Source organism: Anomaloglossus baeobatrachus, chromosome 6 (genome assembly GCF_048569485.1).
Source record: "Anomaloglossus baeobatrachus isolate aAnoBae1 chromosome 6, aAnoBae1.hap1, whole genome shotgun sequence".
NCBI classification, from domain to species: domain Eukaryota; kingdom Metazoa; phylum Chordata; class Amphibia; order Anura; family Aromobatidae; genus Anomaloglossus; species Anomaloglossus baeobatrachus.
Window position 1 is genome coordinate 45,022,906 of NC_134358.1, and position 12,579 is coordinate 45,035,484.

The 12,579-nt window shown below is 47.2% G+C and overlaps 1 protein-coding gene across 1 annotated transcript in view; it reads right to left on the reverse strand.

Moving 5' to 3' along the window:
* FBXO32 (F-box protein 32) overlaps positions 1-12,579 on the reverse strand; it is a 39,423-nt gene that overhangs the window by 22,414 nt on the left and 4,430 nt on the right. Inside the window, exons 2-4 of the mRNA XM_075352896.1 lie at positions 3,567-3,688; positions 3,342-3,391; positions 1,298-1,390 (exon numbers count right to left, since the gene is read on the reverse strand). Of these exons, the coding sequence (XP_075209011.1) occupies positions 1,298-1,390; positions 3,342-3,391; positions 3,567-3,688 (265 nt within the window). The remainder of the gene's footprint in view (positions 1-1,297; positions 1,391-3,341; positions 3,392-3,566; positions 3,689-12,579) is intronic.

The window sequence follows — 12,579 nt, forward strand, 5'->3', positions numbered from 1 at the left end:
CGGCAAAAAACGGACTGGCCGCAAAGGAAAAACTTATGCAAAGGATGCGGTGTGTTCACCGCATCCGTTGCATAGCTTGCACAGCCAGATTGAGCCGCAGAGCTCAAGCCGGATGTGTGAAAGCAGCCTGATTCCGCCAACATAGAGGTCCAGGGAATTAGCCAGAAACCCTGAGCGCAGCCGCTCCCTGCCTCTCCATAGCCTCATAGTTGCACCCAGGCGCAGGGTCTCCATAGGTTCCTCTGTTACATAAACAGATACCCATATGTCACGTGATGGATGAAGGGACCTTTTACACATTTTTCACAGTTGCTCGGGCCAGTAATGATTCCACTGGCAGAAAATAATGTATATATCCATCGATGTCAATGGCTGCTCACTCTCCGCAGTCCCACGTGCTCGCTGCCTGGGAGTAACTCTAGACTCTGATCTCTCTTTCAAGCCACACATCCAAGCCCTCTTCACCTCCCGCCTCTAACTCAGAAAAAAACTCCCGGATTCGTAAATTTCTTTACCAAGAATCAGCAAAAACCCTAATGCATGCCCTTATTATCTCCCGCCTAGACCATTGCAACCTCCTGCTCTGTGGCCTCCCTTCTAACAGTCTCGCACCCCTACAATCTAGTCTACACTGTGCTGACCGACTAATCCACCTGTCCCCCCGCTACTCCCCGACCTCTCCTCTCTGCCAATCCCTTCACTGGCTTCCCATTGCTCCACGACTCCAGTTCAAAGCCCTAACCATAACTTACAAAGTCATTCACAACCTGTCTCCACCCTACATCTGTGACCTAGTCTCCTGGTACCTACCTGCACGTAACCTTCGATCCTCAGTAGATCTCCTTCTCTACTCCCCTCTCATCTCCTCTTCCCACCATCGCATCCAAGACTTCTCCCGTGCCTCCCCCATACTCTGGAATGCTCTGCCACAACATATCAGACTCTCGCCTACCTTGACAAGCTTCAAAAGGAACCTGAAGAGCCACCTCTTCCGACAAGTCTACAACCTGCCGTAATCCTCAGTCTGATACAGCACCGCACAATCAGATCTACCCTAACTTACTGTATCCTCACCTATTCCTTGTAGACTGTGAGCCCTCGTGGGCAGGGACCTCCATCCTCCTGTACCAGTCTGACTTGTATTGTTTATGATTATTGTACTTGTCCATAATATATATACCCCTTTTCACATGGAAAACGCCATGGAATATAATATTATTATTATTATTATTATTACACAGATAGAAAGATTTTCCCAGAAAATTCCCCCAAAGGCTCAGACGGAGTGGATACCTACGCGTACAACATAATTGAACCTCCTCGAATCTAAGATGGCAGTGGAGAAGTCCAAGTGGTTGAAAGCCTCACCCAGAGTGCAATATCCATGACGCTGTAGAAACAAAGGGTTGAGAGTTATTGATGGAGGCTAATTTTTGCACCTTAGGACATTGTTATTGCTAAATATCATCTTGACATCATCATTTCCAAGTTCCTACTGGTTGCAAAGTGCTTACATCATACATTGCCCCTGTCACATTATTGGACAGGTCACTCTCATCCACAAACTCAACACCTTCCTCTCCTGTAGATGTAACCTAGTCTTCAATCTCATCATTAGACAGGTCACTGCCTTATACAAAGTCAACATACTCTTCTTCCGTTGATGTCACCATTCTTATGATTCAATATACTACTATGTTTTTAGCTTCCCATTTTGGATACTAGACCTATCATCATGTGATAGAATGTGTCACTGCCTGCCACAAAATCAACACACTCTGCTTCAGTTATTTTAATCATTCTCTTGAAAATATTGGCTGCAGTGTTCGATTCCCATCCACTTAATGACAGTAACAGGGCTCACTTACAGCCCAGTCTGTCATAAAATAATAAAATAGTCATGTAAAGGTCACTACCTCCTACAAAATCAGTACACTCATCTTCTGTTACATTCAACATTCTTAGGATCTCATTGGACTGCATATACTATATGTCTTTCCATTTCGTGATACTGCCCTTTTCCAAAGTGGTCCTCACAAAAAATAATCACAAGTGATGAGGTCACTGTCTCCCACAGAATCAGAATACTCATCTTCTGTTGCTTTCCACATTCTTAGGATCTCATTGGATTGCATGTGATACAGTATGTCTCTTTCGATTTCGTGATACTACCCTTTTTCCATGCGGCACTGTCCTTACTAAAATAATCACAAATGAAAAGGTCACTGTCTCCCACAAAATCAGTACACTCATCTTCTGTTGTTTTTAACATTCTTAGGCTGCTTTCACACAAACGTTTTTTTGCTGAGCAGCACAATACGGCGCTTTGCAGAAAAAACACAACCATTTTTTTTTTTTGCCGCCGGTTGCATTTTTTCCGCATAGACTTGCATTAGCGCCATATTGTGCCGCTTGGCCTTTCGTTGCGTCTGTTTTTTGCCGGATGCGGCATATTTAGCCCATGCGGCGGCCGGATGGCATGTTGCCTGGCACTTTTTCTGTGCGGCGAAAAAACTGCATTGCGCCGGATCCGGCGCGATTTACAATGCAAGCCTATGGACGCCGGATGCTGCGTTCTGCGGCAAAAACCTCATCCGGCCGCCAGATGCGTTTTTTTGCACTGCACATGCTCAGTATCAAGCCACATCCGTTAAAAAACGGACGGGCCGCATGGAAAAACTTATGCAACGGATCCGTTTTTTTTCGCCACATTCGTTGCATAGGTTTTTGAGCCGTATTGAGCCGCACTGCAAAAACCGAATGTGTGAAAGCAGCCTTAGGATCTCATTGGATGTGTTATCTTCTTCCATTTCGCGATACTGCCCTTTTCCCATGCGGCACTGTCCTCACTAAAAATAATCACAAGTAATCAGGTCACTGTCTCCAACAAAATCAGTACACTCATCTTCTGTAGCTTTCAGCATTCTTAGGATCCCATTAAATTGGATGTGTTATGTCTCTTTCCATTTTGTGATACTGCTCTTTTCCCAAGCAGCACTGTCCTTACTAAAGTAATCACAAGTGATCAGGTCACTGTCTCCCACAAAATCAGTACACTCATCTTCTGTTGCTTTCAACATTCTTAGGATCTCATTGGATTGGATGTGCTATGCCTCTTCTCATTTCGTGATACTGCCCTTTTCACAAGCGGCACTGTCCTTACTAAAATAATCACAAGTGATCAGGTCACTGTCTCCCACAAGCTCAACACACTCCTCTCCTGTTGCTATCAATCTTCCCATGATCTGGTTGCTCTACAGGTGTCAAGTTTAAATCATAGGACACCATAATGCACAGTATAAATGGTCCTAATCTAAGAAATCCACCATTCATGTCCGTACCTCTTTGGTGCTCCCTTTGTGCACATAGATCCATTTCTCTTGATAAAAATCTGTTTAGGGAAAAAAAATATGAGTCATAAATTGGAAGAAAAAAAAAAACAACCCCTCCCCCCTCAAATTTATTATTTTATGTTTCCCCATATAAAGCCCATTCTTCATTCTAGAACAATGTATTACAGTAGTCATACACCCGGCCTTTGACGTGATCCGGTCACTGCCACTTACATTGCGTCTTTGTATTGTTGTTGAGAAAGTCTTTCTTTCTCTTCTTGGCCGAGATGTCGTAGTTCAGGTTAGTGACGAGATTCTCCTTATTGTTCTCCTTATTGTTCTCCACTTGGCAATAACTGGAAAGATACAGGAATCCATCAGTGTTGTCCATGGCTAGAAAATAAATCTATTTTCTTCTAAAAATAGCGCCACCTTTGTTTTCAGGCTGTGTATGGTACTGCAGGTCAGTCTCATGCAAGTAAATGGAGCTGAGCTACAATACCACTTACTACCTGGGAACAGGGGTGATGCAGGAGGCGATGTAATCATTATGTATATGGAACACCTCCACAACTTTCTGATATTTATTGTACATTATGCCTCACTATATTCAAGATCTGTGCTTGCTGTCACTGACAGGCGAAATATTTTGCTTAAAAACTACCGTTTTGTAATTGCATCCAGTCTGGACGATCTTCTTATGAGCATGTGTGTCTGATAGTTTGCTACAATGTATCAGTGAAGCTAAAATGTGTATTTTTTTTCTGTCTGACCCGCATACAAATTACTGTTTACAATTTTGCAATTTTAAAAAAAAAATAAATAATAATAATAAAACCATTCTTTGAGGGGGGGCACATTTTTGGAAAATCGCAGAATATATATATATATATATATATATATATATATATATATATATATATATATATATATATATATATATATATATATATATATATATATATATATATATATAGATATATATCTATATATACACATACTGTAATATATATATATATATACGAATAATAACTATAAATAATATACAAATATATAAATATTATATAAATAATAAATATATAAAATATATATAATATATTTCAAATATATACAATAATAAATCTATATAGAATAAAAAAGATCGGTGCCAGGGAGCGCAGGAATCTGTTTAGTTCAGTGACTCACAGTACAGGAATACAGGACAAAACAATGCGCAGCGATACACAGACAAGCCTGGACACGCAGATGTAGCAGAGCCGGTGACATATGATTGCAGCTTATTTCTCCAGACCAGTTGCTTACTTGCTTTGCCCAAAGTTTGCAAGCGATGGGGAAAGACGAAGAATCATATGGGAGGTCTCATAACTGTCATTATGGGGCCAGAAGGTTGTCTGCAGTCCAAGACTGGAACACTATCTGGAGCAAAGGTTGCAGTCACATCTTGTACTCATTCCTCAGGGGGTCGCTGTGGCCCTTTACTAATAAATTATATATATATATACTAGAAGGTGGCCCGATTCTACGCATCGGGTATTCTAGAATTTACGTATTGTGTAGTTCATGTATGATTTTTGTTATATATATATATAGATGTTGTTGTGTGTAGTTACCAAGTGTTTGTGTAGGGCGCTGTACATGTTCTGAGTGTCGCGGGGGGTGAGAGCGGTGTTGTATGTGTGTTGCGTGTGTTGCGTTGTTTGTGGAGCGCTGTGTGTCTGTAGCGTTGTGTGTGTGTGTGTGTTGTGCGGTTTGTGTGTGTGTGGTGTGTTTTGGGGGGAGGTATGTTTTGAGCAATGTGTGTGTTGTGCAGTATGTGCGTATATTTGTGTGTGCAGCGTTGTCTGTGTGTGTGGGTGTCTGTGTAGGGCGTTGTTTGTGATTCCTAGTGTGTGTGTGTTGTGCAGTGCGCGTGTGTGTGTGTGTTGGGGGGAGGTGTGCACCTCCCATCGTGCTCCATCCCCCATGCTGCGCACCCTCCATCGTGCTGCATCCCCCATGCTGCGCACTCCCAAACGTGCTCCATCCGCCATGCTGCGCACTCCCAAACGTGCTCCATCCGCCATGCTGCGCACTCCCAAACGTGCTCCATCCGCCATGCTGCGCACTCCCAAACGTGCTCCATCCGCCATGCTGCGCACTCCCAAACGTGCTCCATCCGCCATGCTGCGCACTCCCAAACGTGCTCCATCCGCCATGCTGCGCACTCCCAAACGTGCTCCATCCGCCATACTGCGCACTCCCAAACGTGCTCCATCCGCCATACTGCGCACTCCCCATCGTGCACCATCCGGCATGCTGCGCACTCCCAAACGTGCTCCATCCGTCATGCTGCGCACTCCCAAACGTGCTCCATCCGTCATGCTGCGCACTCCCAAACGTGCTCCATCCGCCATGCTGCGCACTCCCAAACGTGCTCCATCCGCCATGCTGCGCACCCCCCATCATGCTCCATCCGCTTGGGAGTGCGCAGCATGCCGGATGGTGCACGATGGGGAGTGCGCAGTATGGCGGATGGAGCACGTTTGGGAGTGCGCAGTATGGCGGATGGAGCACGTTTGGGAGTGCGCAGCATGGCGGATGGACCACGTTTGGGAGTGCGCAGCATGGCGGATAGAGCACGATGGGGAGTGCGCAGTATGGCGGATGGAGCACGTTTGGGAGTGCGCAGCATGGCGGATGGAGCACGTTTGGGAGTGTGCAGCATGGCGGATAGAGCACGATGGGGAGTGCGCAGCATGGCGGATGGAGCACGTTTGGGAGTGCGCAGCATGGGGGATGCAGCACGATGGGGAGTGCGCAGTATGGCGGATGGAGCACGTTTGCTCAGCCTCTCTCCTTCCAGCCTCCCTCAGCATCAGCCTCCCCCTCCCAGCCTTCCCCAAGATCAGCCTCTCTGCTCCCAGCCTCCTCCAGCACGCCGTGCTCCTCTGCCGACACTCACCCACACCCGATCGCATCCACTCACCCACACAACCGATCGCATCCACTCACCCACACAACCGATCGCATCCACTCACACACACAACCAATCGCATCCACTCACACACACAACCGATCGCATCCACTCACACACACAACCGATCGCATACACTCACACACACAACCGATCGCATACACTCACACACACCCGATCGCATACACTCACACACACAGACACTGACGATATTGCACATACGCGCTGATACTCACAACATCCGGGGATATCACATGCTTCTGGCCATGTGATCCTCCGTCAGGTCCTGGAAGCTCACAGCACAATATCGCCGCCGAGAAGCAAGCGATATCCCAGGATGTTGTGAGTATTTGGATGCGATGTGATGTGTGAGGTATGTGTGAGTGTGATCTGATTTGTGTGTGTGTGTGTGTGCTGTTATGTGTGTGTGTATGTGTGTGTGTGTGTGTGTGGGCTGTTATGTTATGTATGTTCCGCAGCTGCAGGACCTTGATGTGTGGATGCGATGTGATGTGTGTGTGAGGTGTGTGTGAGAGTGAGTGTGAGCCGGTGTACACTGGTAACTATGATACACATCGGGTAACTAAGGGACCTTAGTTACCCGATGTGTATAATGGTTACCAGCTTTCACGGCCTCCGTTAAGATCCCAGCATCGCAAGGTTATGTGTGGCGCTGCCGGGATCCTGACGGAGCCGGTGTAGAAGCAAGCGATATCCCAGCATGTTGTGATGTGTGGATGTGATGTGTGGATGTGATGTGTGGATGTGATGTGTGGATGTGATGTGTGGATGTGATGTGTGGATGTGATGTGTGAGGTGTGTGTGAGAGTGAGTGTGATCTGATGTGTGTGTACTCACCTGGGAATCGGAGCCCCGTGTCAGTTAGGCCAGAGCGAGCGTGCATTGCGTGAGGGGGGCGGGGCCTGCAGAGAGCCGGGGCGAGAGGCCAATCCGTGTGGGGGGGCGGGGCCATGGCGAGCCCAGCGGCCAATCAGCTTTGTGTCACCGTAAGGACACAATTTCGGAGCATGACAGACAGACAGATAGACAGACAGACAGACAGACAGACAGACAGACAGACAGACAGACAGACAGACAGAATAAGGCAATTATATATATAGATATATATAACAAAAATCATACATGAACTACACAATACGTAAATTCTAGAATACCCGATGCGTAGAATCGGGCCACCTTCTAGTATATATATATATATATATATATATATATACATACATACATACATACATACATACATACATACATACATATACACATATACACATACACACACACACACCGTATATATATATATATATATATATATATATATATAATGTATATATATCATGATGAGATGTATATATATATATATATAATCACATCTCGGTTGTGGGATTCTGGTTCTGGCACAGATTTTGCACTGGAGGGTGCCCAGGAAGCTCTCTTGGATGCAAAGTTCTTAAAGGGGTTGTCCACTGCTTTGTCCACTGCTTTTTTTATATATATATAATTGCCTTATTCTGTCTGTCTGTCTGTCTGTCTGTCTGTCTATCTGTCTGTCTATCTGTCTGTCTGTCATGCTCCGAAATTGTGTCCTTACGGTGACACAAAGCTGATTGGCCGCTGGGCTCGCCATGGCCCCGCCCCCCCACACGGATTGGCCTCTCGCCCCGGCTCTCTGCAGGCCCCGCCCCCCTCACGCAATGCACGCTCGCTCTGGCCTAACTGACACGGGGCTCCGATTCCCAGGTGAGTACACACACATCAGATCACACTCACTCTCACACACACCTCACACATCACATCCACACATCACATCCACACATCACATCCACACATCACAACATGCTGGGATATCGCTTGCTTCTACACCGGCTCCGTCAGGATCCCGGCAGCGCCACACATAACCTTGCGATGCTGGGATCTTAACGGAGGCCGTGAAAGCTGGTAACCATTATACACATCGGGTAACTAAGGTCCCTTAGTTACCCGATGTGTATCATAGTTACCAGTGTACACCGGCTCACACTCACTCTCACACACACCTCACACACACATCACATCGCATCCACACATCAAGGTCCTGCAGCTGCGGAACATACATAACATAACAGCCCACACACACACACACACACACACACACATACACACACACATAACAGCACACACACACACACACAAATCAGATCACACTCACACATACCTCACACATCACATCGCATCCAAATACTCACAACATCCTGGGATATCGCTTGCTTCTCGGCGGCGATATTGTGCTGTGAGCTTCCAGGACCTGACGGAGGATCACATGGCCAGAAGCATGTGATATCCCCGGATGTTGTGAGTATCAGCGCGTATGTGCAATATCGTCAGTGTCTGTGTGTGTGAGTGTATGCGATCGGGTGTGTGTGAGTGTATGCGATCGGGTGTGTGTGAGTGTATGCGATCGGGTGTGTGTGAGTGTATGCGATCGGGTGTGTGTGAGTGTATGCGATCGGGTGTGTGTGAGTGTATGCGATCGGTTGTGTGTGTGAGTGTATGCGATCGGTTGTGTGTGTGAGTGGATGCGATCGGGTGTGTGTGTGAGTGGATGCGATCGGTTGTGTGTGTGAGTGGATGCGATCGGTTGTGTGGGTGAGTGGATGCGATCGGTTGTGTGGGTGAGTGGATGCGATCGGGTGTGGGTGAGTGTCGGCAGAGGAGCACGGCGTGCTGGAGGAGGCTGGGAGCAGAGAGGCTGATCTTGGGGAAGGCTGGGAGGGGGAGGCTGATGCTGAGGGAGGCTGGAAGGAGAGAGGCTGAGCAAACGTGCTCCATCCGCCATACTGCGCACTCCCCATCGTGCTGCATCCCCCATGCTGCGCACTCCCAAACGTGCTCCATCCGCCATGCTGCGCACTCCCCATCGTGCTCTATCCGCCATGCTGCACACTCCCAAACGTGCTCCATCCGCCATGCTGCGCACTCCCAAACGTGCTCCATCCGCCATACTGCGCACTCCCCATCGTGCTCTATCCGCCATGCTGCGCACTCCCAAACGTGGTCCATCCGCCATGCTGCGCACTCCCAAACGTGCTCCATCCGCCATACTGCGCACTCCCAAACGTGCTCCATCCGCCATACTGCGCACTCCCCATCGTGCACCATCCGGCATGCTGCGCACTCCCAAGCGGATGGAGCATGATGGGGGGTGCGCAGCATGGCGGATGGAGCACGTTTGGGAGTGCGCAGCATGGCGGATGGAGCACGTTTGGGAGTGCGCAGCATGACGGATGGAGCACGTTTGGGAGTGCGCAGCATGACGGATGGAGCACGTTTGGGAGTGCGCAGCATGCCGGATGGTGCACGATGGGGAGTGCGCAGTATGGCGGATGGAGCACGTTTGGGAGTGCGCAGTATGGCGGATGGAGCACGTTTGGGAGTGCGCAGCATGGCGGATGGAGCACGTTTGGGAGTGCGCAGCATGGCGGATGGAGCACGTTTGGGAGTGCGCAGCATGGCGGATGGAGCACGTTTGGGAGTGCGCAGCATGGCGGATGGAGCACGTTTGGGAGTGCGCAGCATGGCGGATGGAGCACGTTTGGGAGTGCGCAGCATGGCGGATGGAGCACGTTTGGGAGTGCGCAGCATGGGGGATGCAGCACGATGGAGGGTGCGCAGCATGGGGGATGGAGCACGATGGGAGGTGCACACCTCCCCCCAACACACACACACACGCGCACTGCACAACACACACACACTAGGAATCACAAACAACGCCCTACACAGACACCCACACACACAGACAACGCTGCACACACAAATATACGCACATACTGCACAACACACACATTGCTCAAAACATACCTCCCCCCAAAACACACCACACACACACAAACCGCACAACACACACACACACACAACGCTACAGACACACAGCGCTCCACAAACAACGCAACACACGCAACACACATACAACACCGCTCTCACCCCCCGCGACACTCAGAACATGTACAGCGCCCTACACAAACACTTGGTAACTACACACAACAACATCTATATATATATATAACAAAAATCATACATGAACTACACAATACGTAAATTCTAGAATACCCGATGCGTAGAATCGGGCCACCTTCTAGTATATATATATATATATATATATATATACATACATACATACATACATACATACATACATACATATACACATATACACATATACACATACACACACACACACCGTATATATATATATATATATATATATATATATATAATGTATATATATCATGATGAGATGTATATATATATATATATAATCACATCTCGGTTGTGGGGTTCTGGTTCTGGCACAGATTTTGCACTGGAGGGTGCCCAGGAAGCTCTCTTGGATGCAAAGTTCTTAAAGGGGTTGTCCACTGCTTTTTACACTGATGGCCTATCCTTAGCTCCTTGGGACAGGTATTAACGGTCTGATCGGCCAGGGTCCGATATCCGAATATCTGTTCTTGGTGCAGGCGGCCGGATACACTGAGTTCCGGAGCTGCCCTGTCTTCTGATTGCGGCCACCGCAGCTGGGTACTGCACGTCCTCCTATTGATTGGAATGGGAAGCGGATGTGCAGTACCCGACCTCGGCCACCATGAGAAGACGGGGCAGCTCCGGGACTGAGCATTTTGGGCTGCCGCCACCAGCACTTAGAACAGCTGATTGGTGGGGGTGCCGGCTGTCGGACCCTGGCCAATCAGACATTGATGACCTATCCTAATTATAGGCCATCAGTGAAAAAGTAGTGGATGACCCCTTTAATATGTTCTAAGGTGGGTATTATTTGTTTTAAGGGGCCACACTGGGGGCATTATTACTGGGTGAGTGGGCACAATACTCTTCTTGCCTTGGGCGCAGGCATCCTCTGTAGCGGGGGAGGTTGGCATTATTATGGCATATTTATGATGTAATAAATATGTAGGTTCCCTTTAATTACCGGGAATGTTTCCTGCAGAACTAAAAAGGATCATTGCTTTACAGCGGATCGGGGGCCAACAATTGCAGATGAATTGTTCTGCTATTCCAAGTATTGCCCAACAATAGGTTACATAATAGAGCAAACAAGATGTCAGAGCCACAGGCATTTCTGAAAGGATTGTACATCCCCTGATATAATGCCGCTTCTGTAGTGGGTATGGCGTCAAGACGGTTGTGGTGCCTGGCTGACACCCCTTATTTTCAATTGGTTTATCCCTTCTCTTGTACCAATGCCAAAGGCACTTGGAGGCTGATCCATCGTACCACAAAGAACGGGGGAGGGGAATTCATGTGCAATCCAAGAAATAGCAGGAAAAAAAAACAAAAAAAAAAAAACAGTACTGTGCATCATGGAAATGGGTCGAGCTGCAATACCAGACTCAGCCTATAGACAAAAGTGGCGCTGTTTCTGGAATACGATAGCCATCTTTTTCATACACTTACACCCCCTATTCAAAGCTATGCAATTCCTACCATTATGACAACCATTACAGCTACTAGAAATGTTGTTACCCAGATTTCCCAGGCTCCTGAATGACATATCTGACTAGTTAAACAATGGTATCACATGAGGGATGCATCACTTCAGGTAATTGGAGAGGATGACGATGACCCCAAAGGGAGGTTTAATAGCTGCCATTAGTGGTAGTCATCCAGGTTTTTCTTAGTTGCCAATATTTCTCAGGATGTTTAAGTCCCGCCCCTGCTCATTCTAAGACCTCCCCCACGGAACATGGAAATACCCCATCCAGGTGTGTGTAAGCTCACCATTTCTCTAGATCACTTTACTTTCTATACAAATTCCTACGAGACAATCTGTCTGATGAAGGTCTATGGTTGACTGAAACGTTGTTACCCTGGATTGCACTAGATTTTTTCTCATCAACAATATAAGGAGAGCCAGATCCTATCCTCTAGAAATACTCCCTGCCTCATCCTGAGGTTCATCCTCTTCCTTTCGAAATATGAAATCTGGAGCAGTTAGCAAAAGATTGTGAAAGATTGTGATTGACACATGTCATGAAAAAGGGAGAGGGGCTCAAAAGAGACGGGAGTAACAATCCTAAACACAAAGGTCTATAGATATCATGTTATGTAACAATAAAATCCTATGTACCATTGCAAAAAAATTATCCATTCTGGGACTTGTAGTACAACTTAGCAAAACAACCAATGAAAATTGTGTTTTGATTTTCTAAAAATTAAACTTGTGCTTTGATTGGCTGTTATGGACACATAGCCGGTGTGAAACAGCTTTGATAAGAGGCACCTGATCAC